General features: G+C 46.1%; 1 protein-coding gene across 1 annotated transcript in view; it reads left to right on the forward strand.

The window, feature by feature from the left end:
- The window catches only part of LOC115093639 (collagen alpha-1(XXVIII) chain-like), a 271500-nt gene that overhangs the window by 166375 nt on the left and 83338 nt on the right, over positions 1 to 21787 (forward strand). The window contains exons 21-22 of the mRNA XM_029605681.1: positions 5040 to 5111; positions 12122 to 12190. Coding sequence (XP_029461541.1) covers positions 5040 to 5111; positions 12122 to 12190 — 141 coding nt within the window. The remainder of the gene's footprint in view (positions 1 to 5039; positions 5112 to 12121; positions 12191 to 21787) is intronic.

The raw sequence follows: 21787 nt of genomic DNA on the forward strand, positions 1-21787 counted from the left end.
CACGCCAAACCAGTGCTGAGCCGTGCTGTCTTCCCCCGTTCCCTACCCCCCACCCCACCTTTCCTTTCCTTCCCTTCCCCTACCTCCCCCGCCCTTTCCCACCTACCTTTTTCTTTGTTTTTCTTCTGTTTTAAAACTTACTTCAGCCCTGGGGCTGAAGTAAGTAGCGCGCCGGCCGAGCAGCAAAATTTCCGCTGTGCCGGGAGCCTCTGACCCCACCCTGGACCGTCCCGCCCCACTCCCTCCCTGCCCCCTCCCCGCCCCTTTTGCTAGTCCCGGGACTTACACGTGTCCCGGGGCTTTACGAGTGTCACCGGGCCTTTTGAAAATAGGCCCGGCGCGCGTAATCACGGTTACTCGCATAACCTTTTGAAAATCTGCCCCATAGGTTGTGGGCGTGTAGTGGTCAGAGCAAGTTAGGCACAAAACTTATCAGGCTAACTAGCGATATTCGAAGTTAGCAACATAAGTTATTAGGCGTGTGCATTCGTTTTCGCCGTATTGGTGATCCGCAACGTATATTGCACTATTCGTAGTATTCGTGGGGAAGCGAAACGTATCACAATTCCCCACGAATATACAAATCTTCGCCGAATTATACGGCCACCTAAATACAAATTTAAACAAACCCCCCACCCTCCTGAACCCCCCCAAGACGTACCAAAACTCCCTGGTGGTCCAGCGGGGGGTCCGGGAGCCATCCCCTGCACTCACACCCTCGGTGCCGGTTTCATCATGGCGCCGATAGCCTTTGTCACAGGGGCTACCACTGCCATTGGTCAGTCCCTGTCACGTGGCCATCAGCACCAGCTTGTGCTCCTACCATGTGACAGGGGCTGACCAATGGCAGCGGTAGCCCCTGTGACATAGAATGGGCAAAGGCTATCGGCGCCATTTTGAGTACTAGCATCAGATGGCCAGAGTGCAGGAGGTCGCTCTGGGACCCCCAGGGACCCCCAGGGACTTTTGGCCAGCTTGGTGGGGCCTCTTGTCCCCCACAAGACTTGCCAAAAGTCCAGCGGGGGTCCAGAAGCGACCTCCTGCATGCCGGCCGTCGGATGCCAGTACTCAAAATGGCGCCGATCGCCTTTGCCCTCACTATGTCACAGGTACCGACGGTCGGCCCCTGTGACATAGTGAGGGCAAAGGCGATCGCCGCCATTTTGAATACTGGCAGCAGATCGCCTTTGCCCTCACTATGTCACAGGGGCCGACCGTCGGTACCTGTGACATAGTGAGGGCAAAGGCGATCGGCGCCATTTTGAGTACTGGCATCGGACGCCTGGCATGCAGGAGGTCGCTCCCGGACCCCCGCTGGACTTTTGGCAAGTCTTGTGGGGATCAGGAGGCCCCACCAAGCTGGCCAAAAGTCCCTGGGGTTCCAGCGGGGGTCCGGGAGCGACCTCCTGCACTCTGGCCGTCCGATGCCAGTACTAAAAATGGCGCCGATAGCCTTTGCCCATACTATGTCACAGGGGCTACCGGTGCCATTGGTCAGCCCCTGTCACATGGTAGGAGCACAAGATGGTGCCGATGACCACGTGACAGGGGCTGACCAATGGCACCGGTAGCCCCTGTGACAAAGGCTATCGGCGCCATGATGAAACCGGCACCGAGGATGTGAGAGTGCAGGGGATGGCTCCCGGACTCCCCGCTGGACCACCAGGGAGTTTTGGTAAGTCTTGGAGGGGTCAGGAGGGTGGGGGGTGTAGTTAATTTTAATTTTAGCTGGGACACGAATAGAAATCACCGTATTAATGCATCGGGGTGCCATACGGCCGAATGCAACGTATCTGCTCCCCGATGAATCCGAATCACGAATGCAACATATGGCGTCCCTCTGCACATCCCTATAAGTTATACGGCTAACTTAGACACGCCAGATAGCAGGTCTAGACTTAGCTGGTAGGAACTTGTCTGTGTAAGCACTTAGTTATACACGTAAATTCAGCGGCATAGCAGTGCCACTGAATATACATCAAGACTTAGCCATTTAAGTTATTTAACCAGCAAGTTCTGTGATTTTTAGGATTTAAAAATCTAAAATTGGGGCATGAAAGAGATTTGAAAATTAAACAAAAAAAACCCCCCATATCTTTAAGTCAAATTAAATAATCAAATTTTAAATAAAAACCTATCCTGTTATATCATTCATTACAGTATATATGAATGATGCATTTTACTATATCATAAACAGCATGATGACACCATTAAACAATGCCAAATTTTAGTTTTAAAAAATATACTTTAAAATATACCACTTGCTGGAGGAAAGAAGGGAAAGAGAGAATGAGAGAAACATTCAAATATTTGGAAGGCTTCAGTAAACACTGTAAGCTGAAATTTAGAAAAGTAAATTCAAGAAGTTGCAGGGAGGAGGATTCTAGAGCAAACATGAGAAAATACTACTTTACTGAGGGGCCTGGAATAGCCGACCAGCAAAGGTAGTGACCATCAAAACTGTGACGGAATGTAAACATGCTGGGGACAGACACTGAGAACAGCAGTAAGGGCAGGGTGAGGGTAATAATAGAACAAATGAGGGAGGGGGCTGGAGTGTTTGCTGAGTCACCTGAAACTTTAGAAGGGCAAAGAGGGGAGAATACAAGCCAATGTTCAGAGAGAGGTAGTTCGGCTGCCTCAAGCTTCCAAGAGGGCTGGGGTAACCCGCATGAAGCGAACATGCTTACAACCTAACAATAGCGCTATGGCTGCATGAAGCTTCCCAGAAGGTTGGAGCAACCTGCACAGATCAGCCACGATTACAGCCCTAACATCAATGAGCACAGGGTGGCCGGATGTTCGGAAAACAGCCTCACTAGTTTTGGGAGCTGTCTGTAATATTACAAAGCTTGGTGGTAAGACATGGGTAGAGCCCTGGGTGCAGTGGCGTAGCCACGGGTGGGCCTGGGTGGGCAGGTGCCCACCCAACTTAGACCCAGGCCCACCCAACTGGCACCGGAACTGCAAGACTGTCGCGGGATCCCATCCCCGCGACAGCGAACAAGAGAACCCACGCCTCGCGCGCCATCACGGCACACGTGGGGAAGCGCTGCTGCGGCCGTATGGCCAACCGGTCTTCCTATTCGGGGGGGAGCGGAAGCGCCGCGCGCAACTTCCGCTTCCTCCCCCAGAGCAGGAAGATCAGCTGCCTCTCCTGCTGCCACCGGCCTCCTGCTATCTTCGGACCAAACGGCCCGCCAAATTTCCTGTTTGGGGGAGCGGAAGTGCCGCGCACAGCTTCCGCTTTCTCCCCCAAAGCAGGAAGATCAGCTGCCTCTCCTGCTGCCACCGGCCTCCTGCTATCTTCTTCGGGCGTCGGGCCGTACTGCGCGCCGATCTTCCTGCTTGGGGGGAGGGAGGAAGCGGACGTTGTGCGCTGCGCTTCCGCTCCCCCCCCGACAGGAAGTTCGGCGGGCAGTACGGCCCGACGCCCGAAGATAGCAGGAGGCCGGTGGCAGCAGGAGAGGCAGCTGATCTTCCTGCTCTGGGGGAGAAAGCGGAAGCTGTGCACGTGCTTGAATGTGTATGTGTGGATGAGAATGGGAGTGTGTGTGGGTGAAAACTGGAGCCTGGGTGTGTATGTGGGTGAGAATGGAAGCTTGAATATGTGGGTGAATGGGAGCTCGAATGTGTGTATGTGTGGTTGAGAATGGGAGCCTGGGTTTGTGGATGGGTGAGAATGGGAGCTTGAATGTGTGTATATATGGGTGAGAATGAGAGCCTGGGTTTGTGTGGGTGGGTGAGAATGGAAGCTTGAATATGTGGATAAGAATGGGTGCTTGAATGTGTGTATGTGTGGGTGAGAATAGTACCTTAAATGTGTATATGTATGGATGAGAATGGGAGCTTAAATATGTGTGGGTGAGACTGGGAGCATGGGTTTGTGGGTGAGAATAGGAGTCTGGGTTTATGTGTGTGGGTGAGAATGGGTGCCTGGATGTGCGTCTGTGTGTGCATAAGAATATAAGCCTGGGGAGGGGTGAGAAAGTGAGAACTTGAATGTGAGCTTGTGGGGGGGAGGGGGGAGAGCATATGAGAGTGACAGCTTGAGTGTGTGAGAGGGAGTCTGTGAGAGAAAGCGTGTATGTGTGTGTGTGTGTGTGTGTGTGTGTGTGTGTGTGTGTGTGGAAGGGAAGAAGACAGTAATAGAAGAAAGACACTGAAAAGGAATTAGGAAATGAGCTATAAGGGAAAAAATGGGAAAAAGAGACCAGGACCAACTGATTAGAAAAATACAAAGATCAGACAACAAAGGTAAAAATATATATCTATATTTTGAGATGTTAGCAATTTAAATATAAGCAACACAACCGCTCTCTCAAAATTTATGGACAGGTAGGAGCCGTGTATAAAATCGTAATAATAAGAAGGCTAAAGTACCACAAATCACCGTGAATTATGTTTGTATCATTAAGTAAACCTCATACTTAGGTGTAGATGTGAATGCTATGCTGCATAATTTGGCATTATTTATCAGTAAAAAAACAACTAGTAGACCTGCATGCCTACAGCCCACCCATGTTAACCTTGTGCCCACCCAAAAAATCAATTCTGGCTACGCCACTGCCTGGGTGTTGGATTAAGTATGGAATCTGCAAGAACCAAGAGGAATACAAGGCCTGGAATGAATGGCCTGCAAGCAGAGGTGGAGGAAGTCATCACTGTAACAGAATTTAAAGGTGCATGGGACAGATATAGAGAGTAGAGACAGGTTGGGTAACAGACATGGGAGGAACTGGTGTTGGTTTAAGTATGAAGACTTACATCCTCATCTACCCAAATTGGTAAAGAACCAGAGAGGAAAACAAATTGTTGCTTATCTGCCATCATCTAGTATGTTACTATTAACATTTGCTCTAGTAACACCTGAATTTTCCTAAGAAAGATTCCAACTGAATTTTTATAATCAAATCTTGGCGAAAATAAAGCCATAAAACTGGTAGTCTTACCCATATTGAAAATTGTATTACACAAATGCCAGTGTATTGCAAAGTACAAAAAAAATGCTGACCTTTGGGCATTGTCTCTTATTTTAGGGTGAGCCTGGTACTTCAGGACTGTCAGGTCTGCCTGGTCTTCCAGGGGAAGATGGTGCACCAGGACAAAAGGTACTTCTTCCAAGGGAGGGTCATTTTTATAATTCCGTGCATAGCAGTAAACTCTGCAGGTACCTATTATATGTTGACTTTACTGCTAATTTTCTGTGCATAAAATCGCTTTGAAAATGCTAGGGTAAAGTCGCCCGGTACACGCACTGCTAGTCGCAGGTTTCACCTGCGACTAGCAGTGCATGATTTCTGCATGTTACCTTGCGCACAGACTTTTAAAAATCCAAAAGTCTGCATGTAAATCCCATCCCTGAGCCCACTCCTCAGAATGACTATGAGTATGAGTATATTACACATGTGATTGGGTTACGCACATACCTTTATATGCATGCCCGCCGGGCTATTTTCAAAGAGCCACTTACATGCATAAAACTGGGATTTACGTGAATATGGGTGAATTTTAAAAGCCCTATATGCACCAAAGCCAGGAGATACGTGCATGTATTGGCTCAGAGTGCGGATTTTAAGAGGTGTCCGAGTACATGCTTATCTCCTGGTACGCAAGTAACATTTTTTTCATAAAAGGGGCGGGGCATGGGCATTCCAGGAAATATGAATGAAATCAGCACGTAAGTATGTATGCATACTAGCTCGCACCGGGGGTGCCTATCCGCATAACTTTACTTCTGCTATGGACGGTGTATAAGTCATGAAACAAAAAAAAAATAGGCTAGTCGGTGGGGTTTTTAAGGGTCAGGGCAAACAAGGTAAAAGGGAGGCAAGTTAACTAGGGGTTTAGGAAATCCTTTCCTTTACTGGGGCAAACTGAGAATGAACTGGGAAACAGGTAATTGCATCGACATGCATATCTACTAAAACCCCACACACACACACTTGCACGAGCGAGGTGGCATTTGTGTGCACTTGCACGCCTAAATGTAACATCATGCGCACATGTACTCGTATGTAGCTGATTTTATAACAGATGTACATTTTTGCGCGAATGTTTTATAATTGCCGCTTCCATATGCACGAGCCGGCAAACGCGTGCACATGTGCTCCCACGCGCAGGTCTTAAAATTCACCTTATTGGTAGCTTTGAAAATTGTTCCCTAAGAGTCTCCCATATTGTGTGTCTATTGGAAAAAATGCTTAGGGGCTAATCTTCATAAAGCCACTGAGCAATAAAGAGAAGTGGTTTATTTTAACTGGTTAATTGTAACCAGTTATGTGAAGCCGAATTTTCAGCTGAATCTAACCTGCTAGGTGTTCATTTGAAAGTTTGATTGAAACTAGCTGCTTAAAATTCAACTGGCTAGATTTAGCAAACTTTGAGGCCAGTGTAATAAAGGGAGCCACATTTTGCAAAAGCTGCTTTGCACATTAAAAGCCCTTGGCATCTGCCATAGAATCAGCTGCAGCTGGAACTTTGCAGGGGCCAATTTTCTTTTTTACTTTTACGGCTTTCCCCTTTGAACAATGTCATTTCCAGCATGGGGAAGAGGAAAGCAAAGGTTAAGGCTGGCTCCTCTGCTCTCCCAGCCCACATTGTTGGACATATTGACTCATTTGTATTTTCAATGGCTCAACAACATACTGGAGGTGCTCTTGGAAAGAGACCAGGAATGGAAAGTGGGGTCCCTCCTCTGACCAGAGAGGTTTCTCTCAGCTCTGTGGCTAAGACTCCACTGCCACTGCCAATAGGTTTCCCGCATCTATCGTGCACTTCACCAAACTCATTAGAGACCTATCAGCTAGCGAGGAGGTGGCTGCTGGAGGGAACATCTCTGTGGTTCAGATGGAGAGACAACAGGAATGTGATGGTGGTCTTCCCTCACTTGGAATCACATCACTGGGATGTGACGAGGATTCCAGGCAAACGGAGTAGAGCAAGTGAGCCAATGCTGGATCGGAGGGCCTGCTGGACAGGCCCGGGAAGATTCCACCAGTTAACCCTCCTATTTCTGGATTAGACATGAGAGTGAAACCATTTATAGTATATCTACTACTGTCCCTCTGAAAAACCTGGGTAGGATAATGGCTCGCATGATGGGATTTGTTACTTGACTTTGCAGATTCTCAACAGACACTGTGGATAAACTTGAGTGTCATGATATGTCTTTGGAAAATCATCTACCAAGTTGTGACAGCGTTCCGCTCAGACATCTGCATTGCGAAATGTCAACTCTGCCTTAAGGACAATACTTTATTACAGCATGAGAAGGAATTATTAGAAAATAACCTAAGATATAGGAATTTAAAATTTATAAATTTTCCATGTGTGAAGTTTGTGATGCCATATGAAATGGTAAAAAGTACTGCCCTGAAAAGTTTTAAATTTTCTATGAAGTGAGATTTCAGTTTATAAGGTGCATTATATTTTAATAAGGAGGTGTCAGATGAGTTCACAGGAAGAAGGTCTAGAACAGAGCCCGTGGTGTTGCGACCATCGATCTTCAACGGCTTCGCCCCGCCTACCTCTCACTACTTGCGGCTCCTCCCGCTCACCTTGGACTACTGGCTGCCAAGGCGTCTGTTTGCTGTCCTCTCCGGCATCCCCGGACCGACTTTGGTGCTGCCTCCTGCCATGCTCCTCCAAGGTACCTTAGGGTGTGCGCACGCACGCCGCCCTCATCTTTATTTCCACGTTGGCGCGAACCTCAGGGGCGTCCCCCTGATATGACGTCACGCTGTCCGGATATTTAAGCCTACAGTATTTGCTAGCTCATCGAGTTATCAACGGTAACTCTACAGATGGGATTCGCTCTCCGTACCGAAGCTGCTCTGCCACTCCAACGCTATCTGGAATTCTTACACCCTTTGAGGTTGCTAACGGGGTACCTGCTCCTCAGGGGCCTCTTCTGCTTCTTTCAGGTGCTATCTGGAAACCAGTACTCACTCCTTGAGGGCCCATGTTCCCTGAGTCACTGCCTGCATCTTCAAACCCTTCTACTTGGAAGATTTCACTAACAGTTTCCATCTGTGAGTACAACTACCATCTATTCCACAGTACTGCTTCACTGGAACTAGGTACTCACTCCTCAAGGGCCTGCCCTCTGTTCCGGTGCCAGACTTCTCGTCTAGTGGAATCTCTGTTACTGCTACGTGAGTACAATACAACTGAGTCTCCCTACTCTAGCAATCAGGTACTCACTCCTCGAGGGCCTGCTCTCCCTGTCTCGGAGCTTCTCCTAATTCTACCTGGGACTCTGAATGCTTCTTATCGTGTACTCATAACTCTCAGTCTCTTTCCACTACAGCACAGCCTAGCAGAGGATTTGCTGTTCCAGCGTTCTGTGGGAGACCTGCCCAGCCGAGCTCAACATCTACTACTCACTACTGCCACCTTTGGTGGTTTCCAAAACTGTTTAATAAAAGTTTCAGATCTGTGTGTGTGTGTGTGTGTGTGTACACAGAGTCTAGGCTGACATTGTGGTCCCTCACGGGACTGCCCTCCGTGGGCATGGTCAGCTGGCACAGTGTCCAAGGATCCACCCAAACATCAATAACCATAACAGATTGCTAACTCCATGGATCCGGCCCAGCTCAATGCCTTGCAGGCCATTCCAGGCCTGGCCCTGCGCATTGCTGAACAACAAAACGCATTGGAAAAACTCAATACTGCGTTTCATCAGCTGCACACACAGAAGAATCAAGACTCTACTTCCAGTAATGAAGGTCAGTTACCTGAAGTAACTGTAAAGACTACTGTGCCTCTTGCTGCTCCAATACAGTTTCTCTGGGGAGATTCAGAGAACTAGAGGCTTCTTAAACCAGTGTTATATGCACTTTACATTACAGCCTTCTCACTTCCCTACAGCCTACGCCAAGACTACTTACATTCTATCTTATCTTGATGGAAGGGCCTTGTCTTCGGCTTCCTCGCTGTGGCAACGCAAAGACCCTATTCTCCAGGATATTGATGGATTTATGGACTTATTCAAATCCGTTTTTGATGATCCTGCCCGACACACTGTTGCTGGTTCTGCTTTGGTGGACCTGAAGCAAGGCAATCGACCACTGGCTGATTTTACTATAGAGTTCAAGACTCTTGCAATTGAGTTACTTTGGGACCCTAGGTGCCTGAAAACTCTCTTCTTCCGAGGTTTGGATTCCCGCTTGAAAGACGAGCTGGCCGCTCGTGAGACACCTGACTCGCTGGATGAGCTAGTGGCCTTAGCTACTAGAATTGATCACCGGCTTCGTGATAAGGTGCAAGAACTCAAGCCTGGTAAAGGACCTGTTCAGAAAGAAGTTCGTGCTAAGCCTGTACTCAGGATGGTTCCTATAATGCCTGTTGCCAGTGATGAAGAACCAATGCAACTTGGTCACAGTCACCTGACATCCAAAGAGAGAAGACTTCGGAAGAGGAATGGATTGTGCATGTACTGTGGACAAGTTGGTCATGCAGTCCAAACATGCCCCATATGTCCAGGAAACGGACGGGCTTAAGTCCTGCAGGAGGACTTTTCTTAGGCCTTACTACGCTCTCTCCTCCGCTCTCTCTTCCTGTCTCTCTGATCTGCGGACCTTTGGAATTCCAGACCCTTGTCCTGGTGGACTCAGGGGCAGGAGGTAATTTTATTCTACGACGATTAGTGGAACATATGAGGATTCCCCTCACCAGGCCTTTGAAGACTCCACTACTCTTATCGTCTGTACATGGAGAGCCGTTACTGGGTGATGTTACCTGTTGTTCCGAACCGGTATCCCTCCGCACGGGAGCCCTCTATACAGAGTCAATTTCCTTCTTTGTGTTAGATAAGGCCATGCACCCTATCATTCTGGGGTTACCCTGGTTGCAGCTGCACATGCCACAATTCAACTGGGATACATTGAAACTCTCCTGTTGGGGCCCAGAATGTCATGGCAAATGCCTAAAGGCGGTCTCTCCTATTCTCTGCATGCCTACAACTCCAGTGATGCCAGGACTGCCACCTCAGTATGCATCATTCCATGATGTTTTCTCCAAAGAATCTGCTGACATCCTTCCGCCACATAGATCTTATGACTGCGCAATATGACTGAAATCTAATGCTGAACCTCCTAAGGGACGTGTCTACCCGCTGTCAGTGGTAGAGAACAAGGCCATGTCTGAGTACATTGAGGAAAACCTGCAAAAAGGTTTCATTAGACCATCTAAGTCTCCTGAGGGCGCAGGCTTCTTCTTCATGGGGAAGAAGGACGGCACTCTGTGTCCTTGTATCAACTATCGAGGTCTGAACAAGTGGCCAGGTCCGTCGAAAATGCATGCAGAATGCACAAGGCCCAGCCACACGCGTAAACTCCGAAATTTACACACGTAGCCCTTTGAAAATTTACTTGTAAGGGTATTCATCTAGCTAGACCTACTCCAGTGGACAACCTAGACATTTCAGCCTTTCTTGAGACCTCACAGGAGAAAGCTATTTTCAGAAATACATCGTTGGTTATCTTCTCTCTAGACCATGAAAGATCTAATTTTGAGATTTTTTTCTTTAATATAGAAAGGTTTTCATTTACAGTAAAAAAATCAATGTTTTTCCTGACTTAGCTAGGTTGACTCAAATAAATAGGAAGAAATGTCTGTAGTGGAGGCTATGGGAGATGAACTTGGGTGCCTCCTTATTTCTGAAGTACTATGTAAATGTATGATTTGTTAGCAGAATAAGAAGTTCATTTTCCTTGAGCCTGAACCTCTTAAGAAGTTTTTGTTAGATAAATGTTCTGAGCGACATAAATCCTAGGAAAATCCTGCAGATGATTTGCAGATTCAGAGATTTGGGGTTTGTGAAAATGAGGTCAATATTAAGTGATTAATCCTAGATTATCCATTATTAATCCCTCTTCCCCCTCCCATTTATTAAACTTGAATGATATCATGGATGTTTGGCATATTTTATATATTGCTTAAAATTTTGTTAACATTTTTCCAAATTATTTGTGTTCTGTAAATTATCTGATTTTTTGTGACTGATTTCATTGTTGTAACTATATTTAAAATGCAAATAAAATATACATGTGAAAATTTATGTTGAGTCACTAAGATGAAAAATTATGTAAAGCAGCTCATTAATTATGAGTGCAAAGTAAACCTACTGTACATGTAAAAATGACTTTGCAAATGTGATTTTGCAAAATCTTTGTAGAAAAACTACACCAGCTCTTTTTCTGTCAGGCTTATTTGTATGGCAGTCCCAATGGAAAAATAGCACATGTTGTTTTCTAAAGTGCATGCAAAACTTGGCTCACTTTAGTTCATTGGCTTCTTTGATGATTAGTATTGAGAATTAGTGTGAATCAGTGAAGTCCTCAAAACAATAGCAGCAAGATGGCAATTTCCCTTCCGCTGTACACAAAGAAAACCAAAGTGTGGGCCGCCTCAATCCTTTTCCCTCCCAAAACAAAAAACAAACAGTGCCATGATGTGCTCCCATCCAGTGCCTTTGCTGCATCCATAGCTTTAACCAACCTAAGGAGTTGAGGACCAGATCAGGAATTGAAGCAAGGATTGTCTGCATGGCAGCACGTAATGCTGCCGCTGAGTAATACCAAGCTATTAGTTTTAACCAAGCCTATGAATTTGTACTCATTACTGTGACATCTCTATAGAAATGTTTTGGGTTAACTGCATGCATCTTCTGTGCTGCTCTAGGTTATACCAGCATTCCGTGGTATTTAGCCATGCAAGAATAGCTTATGCAGTTAAGTAGCAGCCAGTGAATATTTGTTTAAGTTCAGCGGCCGCCGCTTAGCTGCACAGATCACTTATGCGGCTAAAAATTTAGCCATGTAAGTTGTGGGTGTGTAGTGGGCAGATCGGGGTGGCATGAGTTAGTCACATAAGTTAAGCAGCTAACTTAGCCAGTTATAGCTTATACGACTAAGCGCATATATACACACATATTTTTTCGGCGACTTAGTCATACCGCTGAATAGCACATCTAAGTTAGACACATATGTCTGTCCGGCTAACTTAGAAAAATGGCTAACTTTTGAATAACTACCCTTGTCATGAATAAAATAATTTAGCACCTTTCATTTTTTATGTATGTACAACTGATTAAGTATTGTTTACTTTTGTGACATAGGGAGAGCCAGGGCTACCAGGTCTCCGAGGCCCTGAGGGCTCACCGGGTATTGGCATACAGGGTGAAAAAGTAAGTATTTCTTTATAAAAACTGTAAATTACTGTAAAAAATTGATTTTTTTAATTTAATCTGTGTATCTCTCATATAGATATGTATGAAGGATATGTGTTTTTATTTGTATATATTGTTTAATGTTGCATGCAAAAGGTTAGGCACCCAGGTCAAATTGGATGTTTCAAGCAATCTCTAAATGAAGAGAAGCTGACCTATTTGTGACTTTATTATAGTCTTATTATTTGATTACACTTTTATCAAAGACTCAAGTTTGGTAATATTTCGGTACCTATTTTTTATATTGTTATAGAGTTGCTGTGCCTTTTGTCTTTTGTAGTTGGCAAAAATAAACAACACATTTCTGCAACATTAATGCTAAATTACTATTTATTTTATGATTTTAACAGATTAAAAATAAAAAAGTGATTATGGCATGCGCAAAAGTTTGGACAATCTTCCAGTTGATTAATTACTCCTTTTTTTAAAAAGTTGTTAAGATCAAAAACATTAATTGACCCATTAGGCCTTCAATTAGTCAGGTGAAGACAATTCTATAGTTGATCAAATACTCTGATCCTTCTAACCTCTCATGTTGTAATCGTTGTTCTGTCTACTTTCAACAACCATGGGCTTCTCTAAGCAGCAGCCACCTGAGCATTTGAACATGAAGATAATTCACACTTATATAATAGGGGAAGGCTATAAAAAAATAATCTTCAAACACTTCCAGCTAGCAATTTCATCAGAAACATTGTTAGGAAATGGAAGTACGTGAAACTGTTGAAGTAAAGGCAAAATCTGGAAGACCAAGAAATATTTCTAATAGAACTGCCTGAAAAATGGTCAGATCTGCAAAACAGAACTCAAAGATCACTGCAAATGACCTGCTAAAAAGTTTAGCTGACATTGGAATGGTTGTCCACAAGTCCACATTACAGCATTTCTTACACAATTGTGTTCTTCATGGAAAAGTTGTTAGAAGGACAATTTTTCTATGACCCCATCACAAAAGTCATTATATAAAGAATGTAAAACAAAACCTTGTTTAGATTCTTGGATATATTCCAAAAGGCTTACGTCCACAGTCCGTGAAGAAACTGAAGGTTGGATATTTTGGCAAGATAGCAATCTAAAACACACTTCAAGGTCAACCATGAAATAATAACAGAAAAGAAAGATGAAGGTTTTAGAATGGCCTTCACAGTTCCCAGATTTAAAAATTATTGAAACTCTGTGGAAGATTATTGAAAATCTGCAGACAGATCTGGGGTGTGATTGCAAGGAGACCTAAGAATATGTCTAAGCTAGAAGAGTTCTACAATGAAGCAAAACAGAAATCTGGCTACAAGAAACATTTAAAAGCTGTTATTTATGCTAAAAGAAGCATTAGAAAATACAAAGTTTTGCATATGCCTTAATCCCTTTTTTCATTATTTATAATTATTAGATATACACCAAGAAAAATCTTGTACATAAAAGCACTGTCATAATGCCTCTGTGTCGCTCCATGGTGAGACCGCACCTTGAATACTGTGTACAATTCTGGTCGCCGCATCTCAAAAAAGATATAATTGCGATAGAGAAGGTACAGAGAAGGGCGACTAAAATGATAAAGGGAATGAAACAGCTCCCCTATGAGGAAAGACTAAAGAGGTTAGGACTTTTCAGCTTGGAGAGGAGACTGCTGAGGGAGGATATGATAGAGGTATTTAAAATCATGAGAGGTCTAGAACGGGTAGATGTGAATCGGTTTTTTACTCTTTCGGATAATAGAAAGACTAGGGGGCACTCCATGAAGTTAGCATGTGGCACATTTAAAACTAATCGGAGAAAGTTCTTTTTCACTCAACGCACAATTAAACTCTGGAATTTGTTGCCAGAGGATGTGGTTAGTGCAGTTTGTATAGCTGTGTTTAAAAAAGGATTGGATAAGTTCTTGGAGGAGAAGTACATTACCTGCTATTAATTAAGTTGACTTAGTTAATAACCACCGCTATTACTAGCAACAGCAACATGGAATAGACTTAGTTTTTGGGTACTTGCCAGGTTCTTATGGCCTGGATTGGCCACTGTTGGAAACAGGATGCTGGGCTTGATGGACCCTTGGTCTGACCCAGTATGGCTTGTTCTTATGATATCCCAAGAAGTAAAATATTATTTCTCCTGAGGGAATCCTGTGCACAAAAATGTAAAATTCTGCATACTTTATATTAAATAAATACAATATACATTACAGTCTTTGAGTAATTAATTTAAAATGTAATACAGAAAAGTTATTAGTCAAAGATGCAGAGTTTTAAATATTTTGAGCAGAATTCCCCTAGAAGTACACTGTAAAAGTGTCCCTTCCACCTCTCTCCTTACTCCCCTGGTCAGACCTCTTTCACTCTGCCTTCTCAAGCCCCAACTCCTCTACATTCCCCTCCCCATCCAGTCTCAACTCCTTCCACACTATTTCCAAGCTCTATGCTCCCACAGTTTGACCTCTCTCATACAGCCCCTCACACAGGCTCCCTCTGTCCCTCTCATGCACACATATATGCACCTTTACACATGCTCCCTCGTTCTCGTGAACACATCCCCCCCCCCCCATACAGGTTCCCTCTATCTCCCGCACATACACACCCCCTCACACAGAATTCCTCTTTCTGTTGCACACACATGCACCCTCACACAGGCTCCCTCTCTCTCTCACACACACACACCCTCACACAGGTTCTCTCTGTACCTCCCTCACAAACACACACACCCTCACACAGGCACCCTGTTCTCTCACCCACACACAAACACACTCACACGTGCTCTCTCTCTCTCTCGTGCACACATCCCCCCTAACAGACTTTCTCTCTCTCCCACACATACACACCCCCTCACAAAGGATCACTCTCTGTTGCACACACACACCCTCATACAGGCTCCCTCTGTCTCTCTCACACCCACACTCTCTCTCACACAGGCTCTCTGTACCTCTGTCACATGCACACGCACACACACCCTCACAGAGGCACCCTATCTCTCTCGCCCACACACATCCCTTCACAAAGGCTTCTTCTCTCTCTTGCACACACATACACTCCTTCACACAGGCTACCTCTCTCTCTCTCTCTCACACACACACACACACACACACATGCACACAGGCTTCCACGCTCTCATTCACACACATACACACACAATCCCTCTCACATACACCCCACACTCACACATACAGAACCCCAATCTCTCACTTATGTACACACTCCCTCAAATCTCTCCTCACATATACACTCCTCTCTCTCACACACACATACACACAGGCACCTACAGCATATTTCCTCTCTCTCATATGGGCTCATTAGCGCTGCTGTCTTGCCTCTCATGCCGCACCTTCTCTGCTGCTGTGCCTGCCTATCTTTGCCACAAGTGCAATAGTCTCCACTCATGACCTGACAGTCGTCCTGATCTTCAACCTCAAGTGGGATGGGGTCAATTCACAGCCCACCAGGCCTTGTTACTCCCCAACTGTGAGTGGGATGGGCTCTGCTCATGGCACAGGCTCTGCTTGTGGCCCATTGCCAACCCAATCTTCAACCATGAGCGGGCCATGTTGCTCCTTGGCCGTGAGCAGGATGGGCTCTGCTCACAGCCCACCGAGCCTTCCTCCAAATTTGGCATGGAAATACAAATTCTGTGCAGGAGGGGAATTCTGCGCATATTCTGAGCCTCGCAGTAGCACAGAATTTCCTCCAGGAGTAAAATACATCAACTAGCAACTAATCAAGAAAAGTAAAATAAAAATTATATTCAATGCAAACCAGTCCACAATCATCTAGGGGGTTAGGATTCCACAATAGAAGACAATTACCTCAAGATAATAAGAAATTGTAGGATGCATTGGCTATGACTATATATACTAATGAGAACATTAAAAAAAAGCAGGAGAAATCACTCCTGCACATTTCATTGCTGATCCAGAAAGGACGACAATGGGAATCGGATAAAAACAAGCCCTTTATTAAAACGCCCGACTCTGGCCGAGTTTCGCTCCCTTGCACAGAGCTGCCTCAGGGGCAATTCATTCAACCAGGACTTGAAATGGTCAGTGTAGAAGATATCTAAGCTTAGAAGGAAGATGAACTGAATTGTGCTACACAGCCAGCAGTTGATATACATTGAACGCTTTTTACTTCATTGCCGGTATCACATAGCATCGCTATGTGAATAAGAGAAAGCCCATTTGTTTTGGTGTGAAATCATCAACGCTATAGGATTATCAATGCGATATCTTCTACACTGACCATTTCAAGTCCTGGTTGAATGAATTGCCCCTGAGGCAGCTCTGTGCAAGGGAGCGAAACTCGGCCAGAGTCGGGCGTTTTAATAAAGGGCTTTTTTTTATCCGATTCCCATTGTCGTCACTGTTACACAGCTCACTGGATCGGCTACCGCTTTGTTTTTTGGGTCTGATCCAGAAAGGAGGCACGAAGGACCTTGGATGGGAATTCCCCATCCCATCACTTCTGAAAGACTCAGTCCAGCCCACTCTGGGCCCAGCCTGGGGCTGGGCCTCAGTGCCAGATCTATCCTGGGGAAATATGATAGAGACATTCAAATATCTCAAAGGTTTCTAGGCCACAGGTGAGCCTTTTTCAGTGGAAAGGAGGCTCTAAAACGAGGGGTCATGAGATGAGAGTGAAAGTGGGTAGATTCAGGAGTAATCTTAAGAAATATTTCTTTACAGAGCGGGTGGTAGATGCATGGAACAGACTCCTAGTGGAAGTGGTGGAGGCAAAAACAGTTTCTGAATTTAAGAAAGCATGGCATAAACACAGGGGATCTCTGAGGAAGTGATGCTAAATTAATTGGCTGGACATGCATATTGGATGGGCCATACGGTCTTTTTCTGCTGTCATGTTTCTTCATTTCTAGACTGCAGCACTAGGCCACTGGAAGCCTGTTCTTTTAAATGCCATAAATACAAAAATACCTGAAAAATTTCAGATATTTTTGTCAGAAGCTATTTTTGATTCATTTAATTTGAAACAAACTGAAAATGGTCTCAGTCATTGCATTTTTTTGCATTTGTTAATTACTATTATAGTCAGTGGATCCTGAGGCAAAGCTGACAAGATTGACAATTGAAGGGTCACATTTAAAATTACACAAATTCCCAAAAAAATTCCCCCCTGCAGAGCTCTGAATAATTGAAGAAACAATTTTGTAAGTAGTTACTGATCACAGGTTTCAAGCTTGTGTTAATGCAGCCCTTTTTGTGACTGTTTCCATGTGGCCATATTTTCTATATCAGCAAGTATGGGAAATTTAAGACACAGTAAAATCTATTAAAATAGTTCCTCCATCAAAATATCTATAGAAACACCCTTTAAAAATGTGCATACCATTTTATTTTGTTTGGTTTTGGCCTGGCAATTTCCTTCTGCTTCTTTTGGGCTTCTAGTTCAACTGGAACTGACCTATTTTGGACTATGCAGCCTTCATTTCCAACTACTGGATCTGATGTGTTTTTCCCCAATATTTTTATATCTTCCTCTCAACTCAGCCCAGCCATTGCAGTGAGAGGGGACCATAGATCTCAGCTCTTTATGGAACCTGATAAGCGAGGACCCCATGTCTGGCCATTAGGTGGCACATCAGTGGCTGTAAACACTGCTTTCACCACATCATCAACCCTCAACACAGGTCTTCCATGTAATAGGGCTTCCCTGTACGTACCTGGATCGGTCCAGACCATGGGTTATGCCTCCCTTCCAGCAGGTGGAGACAGAGAAAAACTTGAAAGGCACCCTCACTTAACCTGGTGTGCTTCCTGCATCCCTTCAGTATTTCTCTGTCTCCAGCAGTTGGAGGTGGTGCAAACCCTGCAGTCTTGCCCTGTTTCTGGGGTGTAGGCTATCCCTTGAAATTACTAAAAGTGAACTAGTTTTAAAGTTTTGAATCAAGCAAGTTAAAAAAAAAAAAAAAGTTCTTCTGCAGCAGGGAGTGTTTCCCTATCCTCCCAAGGGGTTGTTAGATCCTGCAGGGTCATCCTCTTTGGTGGCAGGTTATTGGAGCTGGGGTTGGCAACCCCGCATGGCTCCAGTCAGGTAAAGAGCTAGGGAAGAGATTACCTGTGGTCCGGTCCCTCTCTTACCCCGTGCCAAGCCTTAGCGTTTGGAAAAAAAATTGAAAATTTTGAAAATTTTCCTTTTTTGGTCGGCTGCAACCCAGGACCCCTCTCCATCCGAATCGCTGCATTTTTGACAAATTTCCATGCATTTTTGCCACGTTTTGGCCCGTTTTCCCCTTCGATGATGCCGCAGCCATCTTTGTGTGTGGCATGTGGAGAATCGTCTGCGCGGCTTTCCCGGGCTGGTATTTGCTCTAGCTGCCTTCCTGGAGGGAAAGGCAGCTCCTTTTCTGAGTCTGCAGTGTTACTTAAGCCCCGAGGGACTCAAAGGCGATCTGCTCCACGGGAGCTTCGGGCTGACCCGTTCCCCATCAGTGCAGGGACGGCAGTCATCTTAAACACCTTTGCTGAAGCACAGGCAAGGGCTATGGGGGTGGGGAGAGCTTCCCCCAGCGCTGTCACCGGTCCCTGCGAGTCCTAATGATACTCTTGATCAGGATCAGGAATTTTTTCCAGAAGGACCCTGATATCTCAGGGGGAGATGATGTTGATTCTAATGTTTTTGCTTTAGATTTTGTCCTCCTTATGTATAAAGCCTTTTTGGCTTCCAGGTCTCCGCAAGGTGGTGCTTTGCCAGTGAGACCTGTGCAGGGACCATCCCCCAAGGTAGCCAAGCGAATGGATGTGCCCGCGTCTCTACGGGTTGCGAAGTTAACAGGCGCTTTGGCTTCAGGAGGAACAGCCACTCCGGAGGTTCTGGGCAGTGCGGCTACAGATGCGGGGGCCTTTCCTTTCCCCCCTGCCAGAGGGGGATTGGATGAAGAGCAGGGGAAACAAACCCCCGTGTTGGTGATGACCCTAAGGTGGTCCGTCTGTTCCAGAGGGAGGAGTTAGAACCTCTTATTCCTTCAGTCCTTTCTGAGCTTGGAGCAGAGCTCCCCCTGCATACTCCGCCGCAGGACTTGGTGGACCCAGTCCTGGCGGGATTGTGAACACCAACCCGAGTTTTTCCTTTCCATCCCATGCTTCAGCAGCTGATGACCAGGGAGTGGAACGCTCCAGATGCTGGTTTGCAGGTTGGTCGGGCCATGGATAAGCTGTATCCGTTACTAGATGAGTCTCTGGAGCTCCTATGATCCCCTGAGGTTGATGCTTCAGTTTCGGCTGTTGTCAAGCTGACCACTATTCCAATCGCAGGTTCAGCGGCTCTAAAAGATCTTCAGGATCACAAGCTTGAAGTACTGCTTAAGCACATCTTTGAGGTGTCAGCCCTAGGTATCTGGGCAGCAGTTACATGCTGCGTGCAAGCCTGCATTGGGTCCAGCAATTGCTGACATCTAGAGATCTTCCTCCAGGGGAGTCAGAGCAGGCACAGCACTTGGAAGCTGCAGTGGCATATCATCCAAGGCTCAGCTTGGGGCTATTGTGTTTAAAAGTGGCTTTTTATTCGGGGATGATTTGGAGCAGTTGATAAAGTCCCTGGGGGAGAACAAAGTTCATAAGTTACCAGAGGACAGACCAAAACCCTCCAGAGGATTTCCATCATCACGCTCTCATTTTCGAGGGTAATGTAGGTTTTGGCAGAACAGGCCACAGGCGGCCAGGCAGCAATAGCTGTTGGCCAAAAACCAAGCCTGGAATCTCCCGAGAGGATGGTTCATACTCCTCTTTTGCCTACAAGACTACACAATAAGATGGGACTGGCCCATCCCTCAATCCCTCGGGTTGGGGGTTGCCTCTCCCGATTTTATGAGGCATGGGCCAGGATTACTTCCGATCAGTGGGTGCTAAGCATAACAGAACTAGGCTACATTTTGGAATTTGCTCGCCCTCTCGGATATTTTTACTTAATATCTCCATGTGGTCCCAAGGTCAAACGGCAGATTGTTCGTCAGACTCTCGAACATCTCCTGGCTCTCGGAGCTGTAAAACCAGTCCCTCCAGAACACTGGAGGAACTCCATTTATTTTGTAGTGCCAAAGAAGGAGAGATCCTTCCGACCAATTTTGAACCTCAAGAAAGTAAACCAGTCTCTCAAGGTGCCGCACTTTCGCATGGAGACTCTGCATTTGGTCATTGCGGTGCTACGCAAGGGCAAATTCCTGGCCTCTCTGGATCTGATGGAGGCATATTTGCACATTCTCATTCACGAAGATCAGCAAAAGTTCCTTCACTTTATGGTCCTGGGAATGCATTATCAATTCTGCGCTCTACCATTTGGTCTCGTAACCACCACACCCCCCCACCCCCGTACGTTCACCAAGGTCATGGTGGTTGTGGCGGCGTCCCTCCGGAGACAAGGCCTTCTCATTCATCCCTACCTGGACAATTGGCTCATCAGGGCGAAGTCGAGGGATTGCTGTGTGGAAGCCATCCACAAGGTGACCACTCTCTTGGAATCCCTTGGATGGGTAGTCAATCAGGCTAAGAGCAACCTTGTCCCTTCTCAGACATTGGAATTTCTTGGAGCCTGGTTCGACACAGCTGTTGGGAAGGTTATTTTTCTCCCGATGGATCGAATGAACAAACTGATGGGGCAAGTTTGTTGCTTGTTGGCTCTTCCACTGCCTAAGGCCTGGGACTACCTTCAAGTTCTCGGCTCGATGTCATCTACTCTGGAGGTTGTTCCCTGGGCTTTTGCTCATATGAGACCATTACAATGAGCATTGCTTTCCCGGTGGGATCCCAAGTCAGAGAATTTCAAATTCCCTCTGCCACTCACCAATCACTCCAGGTCCAGTCTTATGTTGCGTTGGTAAAGCCGCCACCCATCTCGAGGGTTGGATCTGGAAGTCCCGAACTGGATAGTGGTGACCACAGATGCCAGTCTCTCCAGCTGGGGTGCTCTTTGCCAGTATCTTTCAGTACAAGGCAGCTGGTCCCTGGAGGACCAGCTGGATCAATCGCCTGGAGACCAGAGCGGTCCGCTCGGCCTTGCAACACTTTCTTCTCCAATTTCGCCATCAGGCGGTTCGTGTCCTCTCCAACAATGTGATGATGGTGGCCTATATCAACCGTCAAGGAGGCACCAGAAGCCAAGCCATTGTCGACGAGGCGGAGCTGCTCATGGCTTGGGCAGAGCAAAATCTGGTGAGGCTAGCGGCATCTCACATCGCCGAGAAGTACAACATAAAAGTGGACTTTCCAAGTCGCAGGCACATAGATCCAGGAGTGGGAGCTTTTGGACCGAGCAATGGATCTCATTTCTTGCAGGTGGGGGACTCCCACATGGACTTGATGGCGACGCGTGACAAGGCCAAGGCTCCTCGCTTCTTCGGTCGCCGAAGGGATTACGGCGCAGAGGGGGTTGATGCGCTAATACTTCCTTGGCCAATGTCCGTTCTCCTTTACGTGTTTCCTCCTTGGCCTCTGGTGGGTAAGGTGATTTGCAGGATAGAGGTCCACCCAGGGACTGTATCCCTGGTGGCTCCCTAATGGCCCCGGCATCCGTGGTTCATGAACTTAATCAATTTGGCTGTGGACGGGCCTCAACGACTCAGACATCT

The sequence above is a fragment of the Rhinatrema bivittatum genome, chromosome 6, assembly GCF_901001135.1.
Source record: "Rhinatrema bivittatum chromosome 6, aRhiBiv1.1, whole genome shotgun sequence".
In the NCBI taxonomy this organism is placed as follows: Eukaryota; Metazoa; Chordata; class Amphibia; order Gymnophiona; family Rhinatrematidae; genus Rhinatrema; species Rhinatrema bivittatum.